This window comes from Ranitomeya variabilis, chromosome 1 (assembly GCF_051348905.1).
Source record: "Ranitomeya variabilis isolate aRanVar5 chromosome 1, aRanVar5.hap1, whole genome shotgun sequence".
Classification (NCBI taxonomy): Eukaryota; Metazoa; Chordata; class Amphibia; order Anura; family Dendrobatidae; genus Ranitomeya; species Ranitomeya variabilis.
The window spans coordinates 813,056,919-813,078,110 of record NC_135232.1 but is presented as its reverse complement, the minus strand read 5'-3'; the positions used below and the strand labels follow the sequence as shown (position 1 = coordinate 813,078,110).

Sequence of the window (21,192 nt, the reverse complement as noted above, 5' to 3'; positions counted from 1 at the left end):
TGTTTCTTCACATTTCTTACCCATACACTATGCCGTGTTCCGGGGTACATTTTAATGATATATAACCCCCCAAAAAAGTTTAAAAATGTTGCCCGGTTACATTTCTCTGCCATGCAGTATTACTTGTTCTTGGGTACATTTCATTGGTATTTAACCCTCCAAAAACGTGTTCCAAATTTATTGGTATCATATTGCACTGTACACATTGAGTAATTTTCTCTGCATTTTTGGCCTATCTTTTTCACCATTGACTTCACTCCAATTAATCAAAAACGCATGCAAAAAGGCAGGCAAAAGCGCACACAAAATAAAAATTACTCAACATATGCACATACCCTTTTATACATTTTATCATATTTGCACAAACCAGCACAATAAGTGATACATAGATCAAATCAGGTTCTTTGTCTCCACAATATGCTTCTCACAGATTGTGACAAAAATCTGGTAACAGATAAATAATGACCTGCATGTCTCATCAGTATGTCTTAATGCACACTCACCGGCCACTTTATTAGGTACACCTGTCCAACTTCTTGTTAACACTTAATTTCTAATCAGCCAATCACATGGCGGCAACTCAGTGCATTTAGGCATGTAGACATGGTCAAGACAATCTCCTGCAGTTCAAACCGAGCATTAGTATGGGGAAGAAAGGTGATTTGAGTGCCTTTGAACGTGGCATGGTTGTTGGTGCCAGAAGGGCTGGTCTGAGTATTTCAGAAACTGCTGATCTACTGGGATTTTCACGCACAACCATCTCTAGGGTTTACAGAGAATGGTCCGAAAAAGAAAAAAAATCCAGTGAGCGGCAGTTCTGTGGGCGGAAATGCCTTGTTGATGCCAGAGGTCAGAGGAGAATGGGCAGACTGGTTCGAGCTGATAGAAAGGCAACAGTGACTCAAATCGCCACCCGTTACAACCAAGGTAGGCCTAAGAGCATCTCTGAACGCACAGTGCGTCGAACTTTGAGACAGATGGGCTACAGCAGCAGAAGACCACACCGGGTACCACTCCTTTCAGCTAAGAACAGGAAACTGAGGCTACAATTTGTACAAGCTCATCGAAATTGGACAGTAGAAGATTGGAAAAACGTTGCTTGGTCTGATGAGTCTCGATTTCTGCTGCGACATTCGGATGGTAGGGTCAGAATTTGGCGTAAACAACATGAAAGCATGGATCCATCCTGCCTTGTATGGAGCATCTTTGGGATGTGCAGCCGACAAATCTGCGGCAACTGTGTGATGCCATCATGTCAATATGGACCAAAATCTCTGAGGAATGCTTCCAGCACCTTCTTGAATCTATGCCACGAAGAATTGAGGCAGTTCTGAAGGCAAAAGGGGGTCCAACCCGTTACTAGCATGGTGTACCTAATAAAGTGGCCGGTGAGTGTATACTTACCACTATTGCTGTTGGCTCAAGGTGGACCACCTAAACTAGAAACACCCTAAACTCCATCCAGTAACACCCAAATTCAATAGGGCCACCTTTTGGCGACATATGTACATAAACTGCACTCCTATACAATTGAGTGATCGTATTACTCGTAGATTACTATTCTAATCTGTTTCTGTACTGCAGTATTATTTTCTGGACTATTTATCCAATGTTGTAGGACTTTCTTTTCTTTATTATTGTGCTGTGAGTGTTGATGTTCTCTCACTGTATTAAATCAACCTACAGGAAAAGTCACACGGTCAGTATTTCATCAGTATACATCAGTGTTTGTAAGCCAAAATCAGGAGTACAACAATCAGTGGAAAGTATATTAGAAACACGTCACCACTTCTGTATTTTTCAACTACTCCTGGTTTTGCCTTACAAATACTGATGTAAAATGCTAGCCAAATACTGAATGTGTAAATGTGGCCTTAAATGAATGCTGTATCCCCTGCCTAGGCTTTTGTGCAGTTTATGATTATTCTTCCTGATTGGCTGGGCTATACCATGTGATGTGACAGCTCCACATCATTATGGTGAAGCCCGTACAGGTGCACCTAAGGTCACATCAGCCTTCTATGGTTGATTTAATCTTCTGTAATCTGAAATAGAAAAAAAGCAGTGCTGCACAGCCTCTTGACCTAGAGCAAACTTGTCACAGTCCAACCGCGGTGTGAAAGGAGAGCCTGACGTGAACAAAGGAGGTGCTCGCATGAAAAAAGATGAGCATGTCATGAGTATGAAGAAAATTGCAACAGCACTCACCAAGCTTCGTGTGGTCCAGTCCTTTATTGAGACATATTAAAACAGCGTCTTCACGGCTCAGGGGAGTGCAAGTTGAGGGGAGGTTCCTGCTCACCTCCCCTCAACTTGCACTCCCCTGAGCCAGGAAGACGCTGTTTTAATATGTCTCAATAAAGGACTGGACCACACGAAGCTTGGTGAGTGCTGTTGCAATTTATTTCATACTCATTAATCTTCTGTAATGTATAAAATTGAGCCAGTCCTTTTTTTTTGTGATTCGCGAATATCAAATTACAAATTATTCGAGTTCACTGAGATCTGATTTGCATCAAATCGAGTCTGTTTTATTTGTGTGCACCTGTTTTTTATGATTGTCATTGTGGTAAGGGTGTAGGATTTCCAGATGATTTTAACAGATGCATCAATTGCAGATTTTTAGAAGTTGCAAATTTTTTTGTGCAAATCTACTACAGTCCCCACCCACCCATTTCCACCCGCAGACTGTTTATGTCCTCCTGAATTTTCTTACTAAATTTTTGTGTCATTTTAAACAGACAATGGGAATTTTGTGTGCTAAAAAGTTGCAAAACATGTAAAGCCCTTCATGACCTTTGACATATAGATACGTCAAAGGTCGTGAGCCCAAATCTTTCCCAGCACATTAAAGCTGATCTGATCAGCTGTCATGTGCCTCTAACAGTCAAGGGTGGAATTGCGATCCACCCACGGCTGTATGCTGCTGTCAATCAATGACAGCGGCATTTAACTCGAAGCGAGTCATAAGACCTGCCCATCAGCGCTCCTGATAGCTGAGTGCCGATGTGTTGGCATGACAACCTATGGCGACTATTGAAGTAAGTAAAAAAAAATGTTTCAATTTTTTTTTATAAAATATACCCCCCTTTTGCCCCATTTAAAATAAAAGACAAAAAAATAATAAAAACACACGTCTGCATGCATTCAGAAATGTTCAATCTATCAAAATATAAATTAAATTAATCGGGAAACAACGTAAGAAGGAAAAAAAAAATCAAAACTCCAGAATTACGAAAAATAAAATGCAAAACCAGACGGTGAAAACATTGTATCTACCCCAGAATGATATAAATAAAAATGTCAGCTCTGTTCGCAAAAAGTAAGCCCTCAATCAACTCCTGATCAAGGACAATGAAGACGCTACAGGTCTCCTAAAATGGAGCCTTTTTTATTTATTCAAATAAAAAGAACCTATACGTGTTTTTTATCTTTGTGCTCGCACTGATCTGAGAAATCATAATGGCAGGTCAGTTTAAGCACTTAGTGAGGAAGGTAAAAAAAAAAAAAATCTATTGTGGAATTGCACTTTTTTTTGCAATTTCACTGCACTTGGAATTTGTTTTACAGTTTTTCAGTACACTATATGGTAAAATTAATGGTGTCGTTCAAAAGTACGACTTGCTCCACAATAAACAAGCTCTCATATGGCCATATTGATCAAAAAATAAAAAAGTTATGGCTCTGGGAAGAAGGGGAGCATAAAATGAAAACGCAAAAACAAAAAAATCGCAAGGTCGTGAAGGGGTTAAAGGCAAAAATGAAAAGCATTTTGAAGAAGTTGGCACAAAAAATGTCAGCGAATACCATGAGACAAAAACAGAAAAAATGACTTAAAAATAATTAGAAATGATGAATCAGGCCTATTGTATTTTACTTTCTTTTCATCCTACTGGTTTCTGTTGGAACAGCCAGGGCTAAAAGTAGCACTAATATTGAAATAATAATAATAATAGTGTACTGTAGAAGTGTTATCCATGCAATTTCTTAATAGATGATAATGTTAAAAGAAATAAAGACGCGTTATTTTTATGATTTGCAACTTGTAATGAATGTTGGACTTTCAGACAATAGAAAATGGGTAGTTTATCATAAGACAACATGGAAGTGCTAGAGTTATACATGTGTGATAGAATAAAAGCCTCCCCTCGGCACTCAGTGTTTACAAGGAACATTGATGGCGAGTTTTAGTGGCAATCTTCCATAACAGGACAGTTAGTGTTATTTAATGCTCTGCTCAATTATTACATTATTCACTAGATATTACTGTACTCTTTTCTCGTTGAATGTGTAACAAGCATCTATAATAATGGCACATAATCAATGTTCTTCTGGCACCGCTGACATATCGCTCTAGTCCGAGGGTGCATTCTTCATTCTCTAGCTGGTTTGTGTTCATTCCCTGCGGTAACAGCCAGTTTTAAAGCAAGTAGCAATGCATCACCATTCTCATAGACCCCGATAAAGAGGGAAAATAAAACCTAAACGTGTTTCATTTTTATGGGAACATTTTTTTAAGCTGAATTTTAGTAGCACTTAGCACATACAGGAAGATATTTAGTTGCTTGCTTCATCTGCAAACCATTTATCTCTTTTATTGTCAGGATGCATATATATTATATCGGTTCACATCCACTTGGAAATTGTTGCAGTATTTACATAGGGCGATGCACTGATAAGTTTGTTGTTATATTGCTCAGATTGAAACAAAAATATACCTTAAAGGAAAATAATTGTTTGCAGTTATGCTATACAACATTTGGTGTAATTCCTTACAGAAAGGAGACAAAGGTGAAAAGGAAAAGGAGGACCCTTATTTCTCCTGCAATTATTGTTAATTTACAGGGATATTTTTGCTTTCTGGAAATAAAGGTTGTGTGTTAGAAAATGAAAAACTATATATTTAGCCACATACTTTCTATTTCAAAATAGTATCCCTATCTGAGCTATTCATGGGCCTGATGAGAATATCTGTATCTTTGCAATAACTCTGAAGGTTGGGAGTCCTGAGTAGGGATGAGCAGACCTGTGGAAGTTCGAGTTCTGGTACCTGATCGAACTTTGGGTACCATAACTGTACCCAAACCTGAACTTGTACTCTCTCTCTTCCCAGATTCCCGTAAATTGAACATCCAGGAGAAGTCCATGTTCGGAGTTCAGCACCGGACAATGGGTGTCAAGTATGAACTCCGAACTTTAAAGTTCGGGTTCGCTCATCTCTAGCTCTGAGATATCTGAACACTCTCTAAAGTTTCCATGATTCACATAAAAGTGAAGGGAGTTACAGAAAAAGCATCGCAACGTAACCTCTGTTTTAACTCCAATTATTGAAAGGAGAAATTATAAAAATTGTGAGGATTTGGTACAAAAAAGAATATTGGAACGATACAAAGAATAAAGTACAGTATTTGCTGAAACTGTATTACCCCTTTAAAAGTTCTTCTCAGTTACAGCACAATACATATTAAGCTACGCTTTCATGTGATGGCGAAAAATAGCAATCTGTGCCAGAATGGAGTGACCAACACTGATGTGAACTCCTTTTATGTACTTCTACTATTAAAAAAAAGCTTTATTTAAAAATGAAAACTACATCAATATACTCAGTTTAAGGTATAAAATAGCATTTGAATAAAAAAAAAGTACTATTAAAAAGTAATTTCATGAAATGATAAAAGCACATATATTAACGCAAGCACATTTTATTTTCTGCAGATCTTAAAGAAGTCATGCACAGAAATTTTGTATGTGGATCCATCATCTGTCTGTGTTGGCGGTAAGTAAATTGATGTTTATATTACGATTTCCTGACTGCAGGGTGTACTATCTTGCTTTAACTTCACTCATCTTGTTTTTTTTAGTATTTGCTTGCGCCACATAAAGTATAACTTCCTTTTCTGGCTATTCTGTCTTACAGCGAGATAAATATTCATGTACAAATATTTTATGGAAAGTAAGTTTATCTGAAAAAATAAATAAAAGTTTTTAACGATAACTACCTTAAATGTATTCAAAGCAAAAATGCTACATTTCTATTTATTTTTCAATATTACTTCACCATTCTTTTATTTTGCTATACCCTACAGATACAAGGTTTACTATTCTTAAGCTTTATTGTAGTTTATTGATGGATCAGCAGTTGACAACAATGTAATCCAGAGTCTGGGCTCGAGAAAAAAAATGAAACATTTCTACGTTACATGTTCATAAAAAAAGACACTGCAATGCAAGGCATAAAAATGATCAAAAGTGCATTAAAAAGCAAAACAGCTGGGAAGGTGGCAAAAGCAAAGTTAGCTCTATAGCGAGCCATAAACATTCTTCTCAGCTCTTTCATAGGATTATGGGGCTGGAGCACCATTATCATCTTTTAGCTTGAACTTCTAAACAATAATGTGTTGATTATTATTCCTTTAATTCGAGAAATGTAAATATAAGGCTACGTTCCTATAATGAGTATGTGGTACGCTTTCGATCTTACCAGATTTTATGCAGCATTTCTGCACCTAAGGCCGGGGTCAGACCTAACGTATAAAAATACGGTCCGTTTTTTACTGCCGAGATACGCAGAAAAGTTCCTGGACAGTGATCAATGTGAAGATGTGATTCTTTCTCAAAAAAGTATCCGTGTGTCATCTGTATGGCATCCGTATGGCATCCGTACGGCGAGATTTTCTCGCCGGCTTGCAAAATGGACATAGGATTGATCCATGGGCTCAAATATTTGTGAAAATATATATATATATATATATATATATATATATATATATATATATATATATATATATAGTGTCAGTGAGACACCTATACAGAGCTAGATAGCATGAAAGCCGGTAATTAAGTTGTCGACTTTTGCAATCTCCTTACCAAACCCGGCAGGATATGAGACATGGTTTACATACAGAGGGACTATGGTTATTGCGGGAACTGTAAGAGGCTGCATTTTTTGCACAGCTTAAAAAACTCACCAAAAACTCATTGTGCGAACTTAAAGGGACTCTGTCACCTGAATTTGGAGGGAACAATTTTCAGCCATAGGGGCGGGGTTTTCGGGTGTTTAATTCTCCCTTTCCTTACCCGCTGGCTGCATGCTGGCTGCAGTATTAGATTGAAGTTCATTCTCTGTCCTCCGTAGTACGTGCTTGCACAAGGCAGTTGTGACGCCCGGGAGACCGAGGTACCTAGCACCAGATCAATGAGGTCCGTCTCTTGAGGGGGATGTCACTAGTGGCTTGACCCGGTGCTGTGGCCTCAGGCGATGCACAGTGTAAGGGATATCATGAAGGAACAGACACTTACTTGATCAGCAGCAGGTCCTCTCAGCTGTGATGACCCCGATCCTGGATCGATGGCTATTGTCCAAATGAAAGACTGAGGCGCTGAAACGTTTAACCAGTTTACTTCAACAAAAAGGGATTTGCAACCAATACTGTCACCGGAGTCTGTTTAAGAACTCTGAATTACTTTGACCCTGTCAGGATTTCCACCTCTTATTATGCGCAGTTTCTGTATGGCCCTGCTGCTGTATGTGAACTGGCTGCCGACCCAATCTGTCTCTTCTGTGCTCTGGTTCGACGGACAACCCAAGTCCTTTTTGTCGGCTTACCCACTCTGGGAGTACCGCTGAACTCTGTATCTGTTGCTGCGTCTTACCCTGGTGAAGCTGATATCACCTCACTTTCTTCCGGTTGCTGTATTATATATAACGAATATAGCCACGGATCCGGTATCCGTCTCTGCGCCTATTTTGGGTAGAAATTATTGCCACCCGGTTCTCACAATGTCCTTTTTCTCTATTCCTCTTTTCCTACTATGGGTATTACGGGCCTATAATCCATCATAGGGCTGTTAGGAGTTCAGTTATACGACCTCTCACTTTCAGCACCTCAACCCAACTGCCAATCCTTTTCTTAGACCAGAATGGATCAAGGGGAGTCTCTGGAGCTCCCCCTTCTGACGGAGATGGTAGTGCAGTCTTGCTATTTTAGTATTTGTATTTAGTGTCAATAACTATTTTTTTGTGGCAAATACCCCTAGGGGCGCCACACAATCTTGCCTTACGCAGGTGTGTACTATGGAGGACAGAGAATGAACTCCAATCCAATATTGCAGCCAGCATGCAGCCAGCAGGTAAGGAAAGGGTGAATCAAACACCTGAAAACCCCGCCTCTATGGCTGAAAATTGTTCCCTCCAAATTCAGGTGACAGAGTCCCTTTAAAGTGGTTTTCCAAAGTGCATTTTAATCAATAAATATTGGAATTAAAATAAGTTCTACAATTAGATGTGTTAAAAAATGTTCCTGTGCTGAGATAATCTTATAAATGTGCCTATGTTGTGTACTGTGAAATGGCTGCATCGGTCCTTGCATATTGCTCTTTTATGTTAATCTTTTATTATACATACTTTCTATAAAAACAAAAAAAACGCTCGTTATTAAGGGTGGTCCATAGGCATAACATTTTTTCCCTAATACCCTGTCTGTGTTGTCCCATAATCTAATCTATTTTCTACTATACTTGCTCTACAAATCCCCTACCATTCGCTAACTACACTCTCTGTGTTTACTTTTCCCTGTTTACTGTCTAATGATGATTCGTTTAACCCCTTAACGACCGCCGATACGCCTTTTAACGGCGGCCGCTAAGGGTACTTAAACCACAGCGCCGTTAATTAACGGCGCTGTGGAAAAAGTGAATAGCGCCCCCCAGAGTCGGATTTTCTCTGGGGTCTCGGTTGCCGAGGGTAGCCGAGACCCCAGAGAACATGATTCGGGGGGGTTTTACCGACCCCCGAGTTGCGATCGCCGGTAATTAACCGTTTACCGGCGGTCGCAACAAAAAAAAAAAAAACGCGATTTGCCGTTTAATTTCTCTGTCCTCCGATGTGATCGCACATCGGAGGACAGAGAAATGTGGTCCCCGATGGCCCCCAATAGCCCCCCAATACTTACCTACCTCCCCCGGTGCTCCTCGTGTCTCCCCATGGGCGCCGCCATCTTTTTTCCGGGAAAAAATGGCGGGCGCACGCGCAGTGCGCCCGCCGCCCGGCACCCGGATGTTCTTTGGGGTCTCGGCTGCCGGGGGTAGCCGAGACCCCAAAGAACATGATCGGGGTCGATTTGCACCGACCCCTGCTTTGCGATCGCCGGTAATTAACAGTTTACCGGTGACCGCAAAAAAAAAAAAAAAAAAAAGCGATCAGTTATTTCTCTGTCCTCTGATGTGATCGCACATCAGAGGACAGAGAAATAGGGGGATTCGGGGACCCTATCATACTCACCCGGGGTCCCTGGGTCCTCTTCTGTCTTCTCCTGCCAGCCGGCTTTTTCATCATGGCGGGCGCATGCGCAGTGCGCCCGCCATCTGCTGCCATCTGCCGGCCGGCAGGAGAAGACAAGTTGGGGCTAAAATTAGGGTTAGGGTTAGGGTTAGGGTTAGGGTTAGAGTTAGGGTTAGGGTTAGAGTTAGGGTTAGGGTTGGGGCTAAATTTAGGGTTAGGGTTAGGGCTAGGGTTAGGGTTAGGCTACTTTCACACTAGCGTTTTTTGGCTTCCGTCGCAATGCGTTGTTGGAGAAAAAACGCATCCTGCAAAAGTGCTTGCAGGATGCGTTTTTTCTCCATTGGCTTGCATTAGCGACGCATTGCGACGGATTGCCACATGTCGCATCCGTCGTGCGACGGATGCGTCGTGCTTCGGCGGACCGTCGACACAAAAAAAACTACATGTAACTTTTTTGTGCGACGTGTCCCACATATTTCAGTGCCACGTGCCACGTATTTAAGTGACACGTGCCACGTATCAAAGTGCCACGTGCCACATATTTCAGTGCCACGTATCAAAGTGCCACGTGCCACGTATCAAAGTGCCACGTGCCACGTATCAAAGTGCCACGTGCCACGTATCAAAGTGCCACGTGCCACATATTTCAGTGCCACGTGCCACGTATCAAAGTGCCACGTGCCACGTATCAAAGTGCCACGTGCCACATATTTCAGTGCCACGTATCAAAGTGCCACGTGCCACGTATCAAAGTGCCACGTGCCACGTATCAAAGTGCCACGTGCCACGTATCAAAGTGCCACGTGCCACGTATCAAAGTGCCACGTGCCACATATTTCAGTGCCACGTGCCACGTATCAAAGTGCCACGTGCCACGTATCAAAGTGCCACGTGCCACTTCTTTCAGTGCCACGTGCCACGTATTTAAGAGACACGTGCCACGTATCAAAGTGCCACGTGCCACATATTTCAGTGCCACGTATTTAAGTGACACGTGCCACGTATCAAAGTGCCACGTGCCACATATTTCAGTGCCACGTATCAAAGTGCCACGTGCCACGTATCAAAGTGCCACGTGCCACGTATCAAAGTGCCACGTGCCACGTATCAAAGTGCCACGTGCCACATATTTCAGTGCCACGTGCCACGTATCAAAGTGCCACGTGCCACGTATCAAAGTGCCACGTGCCACATCTTTCAGTGCCACGTGCCACGTATTTAAGAGACACGTGCCACGTATCAAAGTGCCACGTGCCACATATTTCAGTGCCACGTGCCACGTATTTAAGTGACACGTGCCACGTATCAAAGTGCCACGTATCACGTATTTCAGTGCCACGTATTTAAGTGACACGTATCACGTATAAGTGCCACGTGTCACGTATTTAATTGCCACATATTTAAGTGCCACGTATCAAGATTTTCCATGGAGAACAGACACATCCAGAGATATGTCTGCTCTCCACGGCTGCAGCAACACACTGACAGGAGCCATAGTTCCTGTCGGTGTGTCACTGCGCATGCGCGAGCGAGTTTACCGGCGGTCATTGACCCCGGCACTCTCGCTTAACGGCAGTGCTGCGTGGGAAAGTTCAACGCAGCTGTACTGCTGTTAACCGAGACGCCGGAGTCATTGAACTCCGGAACAGTACGCGATACACTGCTAGGAGCTTCGCTCCTGGCAGTGTATCGCCGGAGAGCAGCCGATCGGCGTGGGACACTCGTTTTATGGATTCTGCGGACAGGGAGTATGAATTTGGTTTATTATTTTTGGATTTTTTCCTGGAGGATCGAGGGCTTCGCCTACAAGTGTGCTGTTGGTGAGTATATACTCTGTGTTATATGTTGTATGTACTGTGTGTCATGTATGTGTATTGTGTGTAGGTGTTTTGTGTAACTTTACAATTGTGCTAAGTCGCCGGACACAGGGACAACTCTCCCATCCTAATACCGGATGGGAGTAGTAGTCCCATACGGCGACTTAGCACAATGGTGGCACTAGCGTCGCATGGGGACACACACACGCACACACACGCACACACACACACACAGAAGGACTCCATGCTGCTTCACTGGGGGGCGGGGGCTTCCCTCTTCCTGTCCGACGTCACGTCCGGTCCTGGGTGTCAACCCCTCCGTACAAAGACGCCGACACCCAGGACAAAGGCGCTGTGTGTGGAAGGTAATATGGGGCCCTAGGGGGATACGCAGACACGCCGCTGCGTAAAGAATTGACATGTCAATTCTTTTTACGCCGGCGTGTTTGCAGACAAAAGCGCCGCGTTTTTTTGCGGTGTGTCTGAACGGCAAAGTGAATTTCTCATTCACTTTGCCGGCAGACGAAAATGACATTGCGCATTTTTGAAAAGCGCCCGCAAAATAGCGCTCAAAAATGCGCTATGTCTGAAAGTAGCCTAAGGCTTCTTTCACACTTGCGTCGGTACGGGGCGGTCGCAATGCGTCGGCCCGATGTACCGACGCACGTTGTGAAAATTGTGCACAACGTGGGCAGCGGATGCAGTTTTTCAACGCATCCGCTGCCCAGTCTATGTCCTGGGGAGGAGGGGGCAGAGTTACGGCCACGCATCCGCGGAAATGGCGGACGCGACGTACAAAAAAAAGGTTACATTGAACTTTTTTTGTGACGACGGGGGCTAAAGTTATGGTTAGGGTTGGGGCTAAAGTTAGGGTTGGGGCTAAAGTTAGGGTTAGAGTTGGGATTAGGGTTAGGGTTTGGATTAGGGTTGGGATTAGTGTTACGTTTGGGATTAGGGTTGGGATTAGGGTTAGGGTTGGGATTAGGGTTAGGGTTGTGTTGGATTTAGGGTTTTGATTAGGGTTATGGTTAGGGTTGAGATTAGGGCTGTTTTGGGGTTAGGGTTGTGATTATCGTTAGGGTTGTGATTAGGATTATGGATCGGGTTGAGATTAGGGTTAGGGCTGTGTTGGGGTTAGGGTTGGAGTTAGAATTGGGGGGTTTCCACTGTTTAGGTACATCAGGGGGTCTCCAAACACGACAGCCAATTTTGCGCTAAAAAAGTCAAATGGTACTCCCTCCCTTCTGAGCTCTGCCGTGCGCCAAAACAGTGGTTTACCCCCACATATGGGGCATCAGCGTACTCGGGATAAATTGGACAACAACTTTTGGGGTCCAATTTCTCCTGTTACCCTTGTGAAAATAAAAACTTGGGGGCTAAAAATCTTTTTTGTTGGAAAAAAATATATTTTTTTATTTTCACTACTCTGCATTATAAATTTCTGTGAAGCACTTGAGCTTTCAAAGTTCTCACCACATATCTAGATAAGTTCCTTAGGGGGTCTAGTTTCCAAAATTTGGTCACTTGTGGGGGTTTCTACTGTTTAGGTACATTAGGGGTCTGCAAACGCAACATAACGCCCGCAGACAATTCTATCAAAGTCTGCATTGCAAAATGGCGCTCCTTCCCTTCCGAGCTCTGCCGTGCGCCCAAACAGTGGTTTACCCCCACATATGGGGTACCAGCATACTCAGGACAAATTGGACAACAACTTTTGGGGTCCAATTTCTCTTGTTACCCTTGTGAAAATAAAAATTTGGGGGCTAAAAAAATCTTTTTTGTGGGAAAAAAAATATTTTTTATTTTCACTACTCTGCATTATAAACTTCTGTGAAGCACTTGGGCATTCAAAGTTCTCACCACATATCTAGATAAGTTCCTTGGGGGGTCTATTTTCCAAAATGGGGTCACTTGTTGGGGGTTTCTACTGTTTAGGTACATTAGGGGTCTGCAAAGGCAACATAACGCCCGCAGACAATTCTATCAAAGTCTGCATTCCAAAATGGCACTCCTTCCCTTCCGAGCTCTGCCATGCGCCCAAACAGTGGTTTACCCCCACATATGGGGTACCAGCATACTCAGGACAAATTGGACAACAACTTTTGGGGTCCAATTTCTCTTGTTACCCTTGTGAAAATAAAAACTTGGGGGCTAAAAAATCTTTATTGTTAAAAAATATATATTTTTTATTTTCACGACTCTGCATTATAAACTTCTGTGATGCACTTGGGCATTCAAAGTTCTCACTACACATCTAGATAAGTTCCATGGGGGGTCTAGTTTCCAAAATGGGGTCACTTTTGGGGGGTTTCTGCTGTTTAGGCACATCAGGGGCTCTCCAAACGCGACATGGCGTCCGATCTCAATTCCAGTCAATTTTGCATTGAAAAGTCAAATGGCGCTCCTTTGCTTCCGAGCTCAGCCATGCGCCCAAACAGTGGTTTACCCCCACATATGGGGTGTCGGCGTACTCAAGACAAATTGTACAACAGCTTCTGGGGTCCATTTTCTCCTGTTACCCTTGGTAAAATAAAAATTTGGAGGCAAAAAGATCATTTTTGTAGAAAAAATGCGATTTTTTTATTTTCACGGCTCTACGTTATAAACTTCTGTGAAGCACCTGGGGGTTTAAAGTGCTCACCACACATCTAGATAAGTTCCTTAAGGGGTCTAGTTTCCAAAATGGTGTCATATGTGGGGGGTCTCTACTGTTTAGGCACATCAGCGGCTCTCCAAACGTGACATGGCGTCCGATCTCAATTCCAGCCAATTCTACATTGAAAAAGTAAAACGACACTCCTTCTCTTCCAAGCTCTGCGGTGCGCCCAAACAGTGGTTTACCCCCATATATGGGGTATCGACGTACTCAGGAGAAATTGCACAACAACTTTTGTGGTCTAATTTCTCCTGTTACCCTTGTGAAAATAAAAATTTGGGGGCAAAAAGATCATTTTTGTAGAAAAAATGAGATTTTTTATTTTCACGGCTCTACGTTATAAACTTCTGTGAAGCACTTGGGGGTTCAAAGTGCTCACCACACATCTAGATAAGTTCCTTGGGGGGTCTAGTTTCCAAAATGGTATCACTTGTGGGGGGTTTCCACTGTTTAGGCACATCAGGGACTCTCCAAACGCGACATGGCATCCGATCTCAATTCCAGCCAATTCTGCATTGAAAAAGTCAAACGGTGCTCCTTCACTTCCAAGCTCTGCGGTGCGCCCAAACAGTGGTTTACCTCCACATATGGGGTATCGACGTACTCAGGAGAAATTGCACAACAACTTTTGTGGTCTAATTTCTCCTGTTACCCTTGTGAAAATAAGAATTTGTGGGCGAAAAAATCATTTTTGTGAAAACAAATGCGATTTTTTATTTTCACGGCTCTACGTTATAAACTTCTGTGAAGCACTTGGGGGTTCAAAGTGCTCACCACACATCTAGATAAGTTCCTTGGGGGGTCTAGTTTCCAAAATGGTGTCACTTGTGGGGGGTTTCCACTGTTTAGGCACATTAGGGGCTCTCCAAACGCGACATGGCGTCCGATCTCAATTCCAGCCAATTCTGCGTTGAAACAGTCAAACGGTGCTCCTTCACTTCCAAGCTCTGCGGTGCGCCCAAACAGTGGTTTACCTCCACATATGGGGTATCGGCGTACTCAGGAAAAATTGCACGACAAAATTTGTGGTTAAATTTCTGTTTTTACACTTGTGAAAATTAAAAAAAATGGTTCTGAAGTAAAATGTTTGCAAAAAAAAGTAAAATGTTAATTTTTTTCTTCCACATTGTTTTAGTTCCTGTGAAGTACGTAAAGGGTTAATAAACTTCTTGAATGTGGTTTTGAGCAGCTTGAGGGGTGCAGTTTTTAGAATGGTGTCACACTTGGTTATTTTCTATCATATAGACCCCTCAAAATCACTTCAAAGGTGATGTGGTCCCTAAAAAAAACATGGTGTTGTAAAAATGAGAAATTGCTGGTCAACTTTTAACCCTTATAACTCCCTAACAAAAAAAAAAATTGTTTCCAAAATTGTGCTGATGTAAAGTAGACATGTGAGAAATGTTATTTATTAACTATTTTTTGTGACATATCTCTCTGATTTAAGGGCATAAAAATACAAAGTTTGAAAATTGCAAAATTTTAAAAATTTTCGCCATATTTCCATTTTTTTCATAAATAATCGCAAGTAATATCGAAGAAATGTTACCACTAACTTGAAGTACAACATGTCACGAAAAAACAATCTCAGAATCAGTGGGATCCGATAAAGCGTTCCAGAGTTATAACCTCATAAAGTGACACTGGTCAGAATTGTAAAAATTGGCTCGGTCATTAAGTACCAAATTGGCTCTGTCACTAAGGGGTTAAGAATCTCAGTGCATGCAGGGGGCAGAGGATGCAGTCACTGTCTCTGCCCATCCCTGAAACAAAACGTCATCAGTGACGCTCGTTTCAGGGGCTGGTCCTTGCGCTGTCCCCCCTAAGAGTTTCCCTTGTGCATTGTCTCCCTACATGCACAGTATCCCCCAATGCCCAGTGCAATGAGCTCAATGTCCAGTCAGTTGTCGGTTTAGATGAATGGTAATAAGCCGGCAGCAGAGTGGTGAGTGCAGTGATAGTAACTGCAGCCTCTTGCCAGCATGCACTGGGATACTCAAATAAATCGTCATCAGACAGTGAATAATAAAAAAAATTACAAAAGCAGTTAGATGGTGTAGTTAGGGAATGGTAGGGAATTTTAAAGCAACTATAAACTGTAAAAAATAGCTTAGATTATGAGACTAAATAGATAGGGAGTTAGGAGAAATATGCCTTGTCTTCGTACCACCGCTTTAAGAGGTTAATACAGTCTGGTTGTTCTATTGATGTATAAAGCAACATTAATATTATATAAATATAAAATCAAAATTTATTACTTCTATGTGCATTTTTTCAGTGAAATTTCAAGTTGTCCTGAGAGGGAATGGATTTTTATTTGGGAAAAATATCGAGAATGTTGCCTGCACCTACCACCTCAACAATACAATAACCCGTAAGTATTTTGAGAAGAGTTCAATGCATCACACAGAAAACAAATGCCTGTAGTTTACTTAGCAAAATCCTGATGACAGGTTTGCTTTAAAGGGAACCTGTCTCCAGGTTTGTCCCATATGAGGTAAGGCCAGTATCTTTCAGCCCTATATACAGCATTATAATTTGCTGTATATAGGCCCTCAATCCAGCCTGCAAGACAAGAAAAGACAAGAAAAAGAGCTTTTATTATATTCATCTACAGGGCGGTCGGGTCCGATGGGTGTCTCTGGTCTTGATCCAGCGCCTCCTCTCTTCTTGTCCTCCTTCTTACTTCGTGTGGATGACGTGTCCTACATCATCCACACAGTCTTCGCGGCATTGCACTCATGTGCAGGGCACATTTCTATGCTCTGTCGAGGGCAGAGCAAATTACTGCAGTGCACATGCACAGGAAAAGGCTAAAGAGCCCTGGCACATGCGCACTGCAGTACTTTACTCTGCCTTAGTCAGGGCAGAGAAGAACGCGAACAAGCACGATGGAACATTGTCTTGCATAAAAATCGTGGTTTTATTGAAAGATGCAGACTTTTTTTTACACTAATACTTGAAGAAAGTGTCTTCTAAAAGCTGACAGTAGGTGTGGAAACTGATGATGAGTCCATGTTTACCCCAAATGAGTCCATGTTTACCCCTGTGCGCATTACTGATTCAGCAACAGGTCAATCCATCCATCTCGTGTCTCATTATTCTGGCATTTGGCAAGTAATAATTATGGTAACCCTAATTGACCTCAAACCGTAGAGGTTTATTCTGATTTCAAGTCAGATATTGAGAAAAATGAGCATATGGATCTTTTTATATAGTGTATGTGAACTTCTAGTTTTAACTGTACATTTTTTCTCCATTATTCTCAATTGGAGACATATTAAAATGCAAAGCAGTGTGTTTCAATAAGTCTAAAACACATGTTTTCCTGTCTGTACCATTAACAGCTAGTTGAGAAAAGAACACAAAAATTGCTTCCTTTTAAGAAAAAAAATGGGGCATATATATCAAAATTCAGAAACATAGTTTGATATATGGAACACGCTTGCATACATTTTTACTTATATTTCCTTCATATATATCTGCAGACATACAAATGTGAACCTAGTATAATGTTATTCTAACTCAATTTATGGAAAATGTATAAAAAGAGTACATTGGTGATAATGCTGTGTGTGTAGGTTTGCACAATGTAACTGCTTTTGTTGTCTACTTGTTTTAGCTATTAATCTGGTTTTGGTTTTAGAATTAATATTATCAAAATTATTATTTTTTTAAAGATGAAAAGCCCCTTGAAGTAAAATCACAACACATGCTCTGTCCGGTGACTGAGCTTCATGAAGATGGACAGTAAGTAGCTTCCTTATTCTTAAAAGTTTCACTTCTTAATTATGTGTAACATCTGTAATTCCCAAAGAAAGTGATACAAACCGAAGCAAGTTATGCAGTCTCCATTCTTGTTAGAGGTTGGAAGTTAGTGAAACTCTACATTTGTGTCAAATGCTCAGGAGGTACAGTATATGCCCGATATTGTCCAGAGTCAGAATGGATGTCTAAGGATTATTAATAATTGAATCTTTTCAAATTCAAATTCATGAGATACATGAATTTTTTTTAACAAAAACACAATTTACAGGAAATTGAGTGGCTGCGAATCTCAATAATGCAAATCCTCCAATTGCCGAGTAAATACATGTAGCACCCCGAGGTCTCCTAAGATCACATACAACTTCATTTAAGATCTCAAATACAAAAAAATCAGTAGTAATGTCAGGGTTACCGCACTGTAGAGACATATGATAGCCTAGCCCATTTAATAACACAGGAGTTATACCTCTTAGTGATTTTTGATCAGGCAGACAGTTGTTTGCAGAGCTATAACTTAGTCTGATGATGTTGCTGTCAGAGGTAACAACATCCTGCTGTGAGATGAGTAATATGCTATATATTTCATAATGCTCTCCGCTTTCTCCCCACTTATATGTTTTCCAGAAGCAAAGGAGGACAATTGTGGCTTACTTTTGGTAATACTACTGCCTGGACGTTTAGTGTTGTGGGTGGTGCTTCTGTTAATAGTTCCCACATTCTTATTATGTTTTTCCATTTTTTACACAATTCCATCCATTGCCATTTTCACTTTTTCTTTTATCATACATATTGTACAACAATAGAATTTATTTTTGACAGTATTTTCAACAACAATTATTCAACACATGCAAAAAAGGACAATAAGAAATTCTAGATTAGTAAATACTTGTACAAAATATGACAGCAGACTACCGTATAAATGGCATTTATGGTAGTTAAATTTGACTAGCAGAAAAGATGCAGTTAAATGTGTACATTTTTTTAACATTTTTTTCTAACTTTTTTTTAATTTACCAAAAACGATCTGATAAGAAATGATGGATAGGTACATATTTAAAAAGACAACTCCTGCTAAATTGAGCTGTATTGTTGTGGCATGTACAGGCTGTAAATTTGACTAGTAAATAGTGATGAGCGAATATGCTCGTTTCTTGAGATTTCCCGAGCACGCTCGGGTGTCCTCCGAGTATTTTTTAGTGCTCGGAGATTTAGTTTTCTTCACCGCAGCTGGATGATTTACAGCTACTAGCCTGCTTGATTACATGTGGGGATTCCCTAGCAACCAGGCAACCCCCACATGTACTCAGCCTGGCTAATAGCTGTAAATCATTCAGCTGAGGCGATAAAAACTAAATCTCCGAACACTAAAAAATACTCGAAGGACACCCGAGCGTGCTGGGGAAATCTCGAGTAACGAGTTTATTCGCTCATCACTACTAGTAAAGCAAATGTCAAAAAATATATTGCTTGCAACATGCACACTTTTGTGAGATAGTGTTAGGAGTCGGAATTTTCCCACGGTGCGGGATAGATCCAAAGCATCTGCTCCTGTGGTCTCCCATACAGGTCCGGTCGAGGCGGGTGCTTCTCAGCACAGATGTCAGTCCCAACATCTTGCTCAGGCTCATGGTATTCATTTGGTTACTACTGGCCTTCCAGTCAAACCTATGATAACCAGCAATAGGCAGTTGCAGTCTGATGCTCGGGAGTCCAGAGATCACCCCACTGAGCATGTCTGTGATGTGGCATTTGCTCATTGGTGGTCGGACGGTTGCTGCACCGGCGAGGTGGAAGTTCCAGATTGGCCCACACATGACGTCTCAGCCGACTGGGTGTGAGTGTTTGAGGTGGAACTTTGTGTATAAAAGACTCCCAGCGGCGTACGTGGGCATGCTAGTATCACTTATGTGTGGTGTATGTGAGTGATACGCTAACACTCTGTTTGCATGTGTCGCTCTATACTCTGAGAGGTCTTGCACTGGCAGGTAGGGTTAGGACTGGATAGCTACCCCTTGGCTTAGCATCTGTTTCCTACATGTGTGCGGTTAGCACAGTTGAGTTACAGAGCAAGTCTAAGCCTCAGGCTACACCTCTCAGGGAAAGCATCAGGGCTTTGCACCTAGCGTCACATGAGCTCTTCCTTTGGCTAAGCATCTGCTTCATTCTTGTGCGCGATTGACACAGTTTAGTTGCAGAGTGAGCGCAATCCACATGCTTCCATCCCTGTGATGTTTAACAGGGTATAGTACTCAGCAGTATGAGTGCAGTACCTCTCAGTAAAGTAACTAAGCTTAGTACTTTGCGTTCCATTCATACTGTGTGGAGTTAACACAGTCTGATTTAGTTTAACGCTCGCAGCTTCGTTCCACCATTGTTCACACTAGCAGCAGTTATCCATCTCTGCACGGTGGACCCCGGGTTGCGATTGCATTTTATTATTTATTTTTATGTAGTGCAATCCGCCAACCCTAACAGATAGTCACAATTTAATGACTGGATTTTGTGGAATTTTATTTTGTTTGTTTTTTTTAAACAATAATTCCCCTTTCACAAAAACAAATATTGCACAAAAAAAGCAAATTCTCATTTTAGCCACTTAGTTTTTTTTTGTTCTGTAAAAAATATTGTCGTATATAGCTTCTGCATTCTAGTGCATTATGAATGAAGAATTTTCTTTTTAATTATAATTCAAATGCAGCAGGACAGATTCCAGCTACATCATATCACTGATTAATCATACCGAGTCTGTCACTGCTGCTGCTAACAGATTTCTTATCTTTCTACTCTCATCAATTGAATGTGCATTATTCCCATGACTACACTCATCATCTTCACTGCTGCAGGTGTACAACTACTGTCTAAAGTATTTGTCCATTGTGTTAGGGATTTCTCTTCCTAAGTATATTGCTAAGCTGTGAGCCCTGACTTCCTCTCACCATCCGAAATCACACTACAATGACTGTTGCATTCCCTGCCTAGGCTATTATAAGTCATCTTTATTGGCTGTGCTATACCATGTGATAGCAGCAATGCATTAAAGGAAAGCCTGCATAATCAGACTTGAGATCATTATAGCCTAATGTGGCTGATACAGTCTTCTGTAATATATAGAAAGTGTGCTGCCATTTTTTGATGATTAATGCAAATTAAATCATAAAGAGTTTTCATATTTTGGTACCTGAAAATTTCCTAAAACTCAGTTTAAATTCACATTGAATTGATTTGCTCATCTCTGCTAGGCATCCATTCATCATAAAAGCCCAATATATATAAAAAAGTATACCGTATATACTCGTGTATATGCTGAGTTTTTCAGCACATTTTTTGTGCTGAAAACACCCCCTCGGCTTATACACAAGTCATTGTCCCAGAAAGATGGTGGGGGAGTGAGAGCGGCGGAGCAGCGGGTCACAGAGGCAGGAGAATAGCTCTGGCAATGAATATTCATTTCTCTTATAGCGCGCACAGGTACAGCCGCAGCCGCCGGCTTCCAGCACACATCATACTTACCTTCCCTTCCGGCCGAGCAGTCACGTGTCCCCCACTCATTAAGGTAACGAATATTCACCTCTCTCCACTCGCATAGGTGTGGAGTGAATATTCATTACCCTAATGAGTGGGGACATGTGATCACTTGGCCGTAAGAGCGGCTGGCACAGATTGGGATGCAG

The 21,192-nt window shown here is 41.6% G+C and overlaps 1 protein-coding gene across 1 annotated transcript in view; it reads left to right on the top strand.

Moving 5' to 3' along the window:
• ANTXR2 (ANTXR cell adhesion molecule 2) overlaps positions 1 to 21,192 on the top strand; it is a 280,690-nt gene that overhangs the window by 101,622 nt on the left and 157,876 nt on the right. Inside the window, exons 9-11 of the mRNA XM_077274548.1 lie at positions 5,716 to 5,776; positions 16,032 to 16,127; positions 17,434 to 17,503. Coding sequence (XP_077130663.1) covers positions 5,716 to 5,776; positions 16,032 to 16,127; positions 17,434 to 17,503 — 227 coding nt within the window. The remainder of the gene's footprint in view (positions 1 to 5,715; positions 5,777 to 16,031; positions 16,128 to 17,433; positions 17,504 to 21,192) is intronic.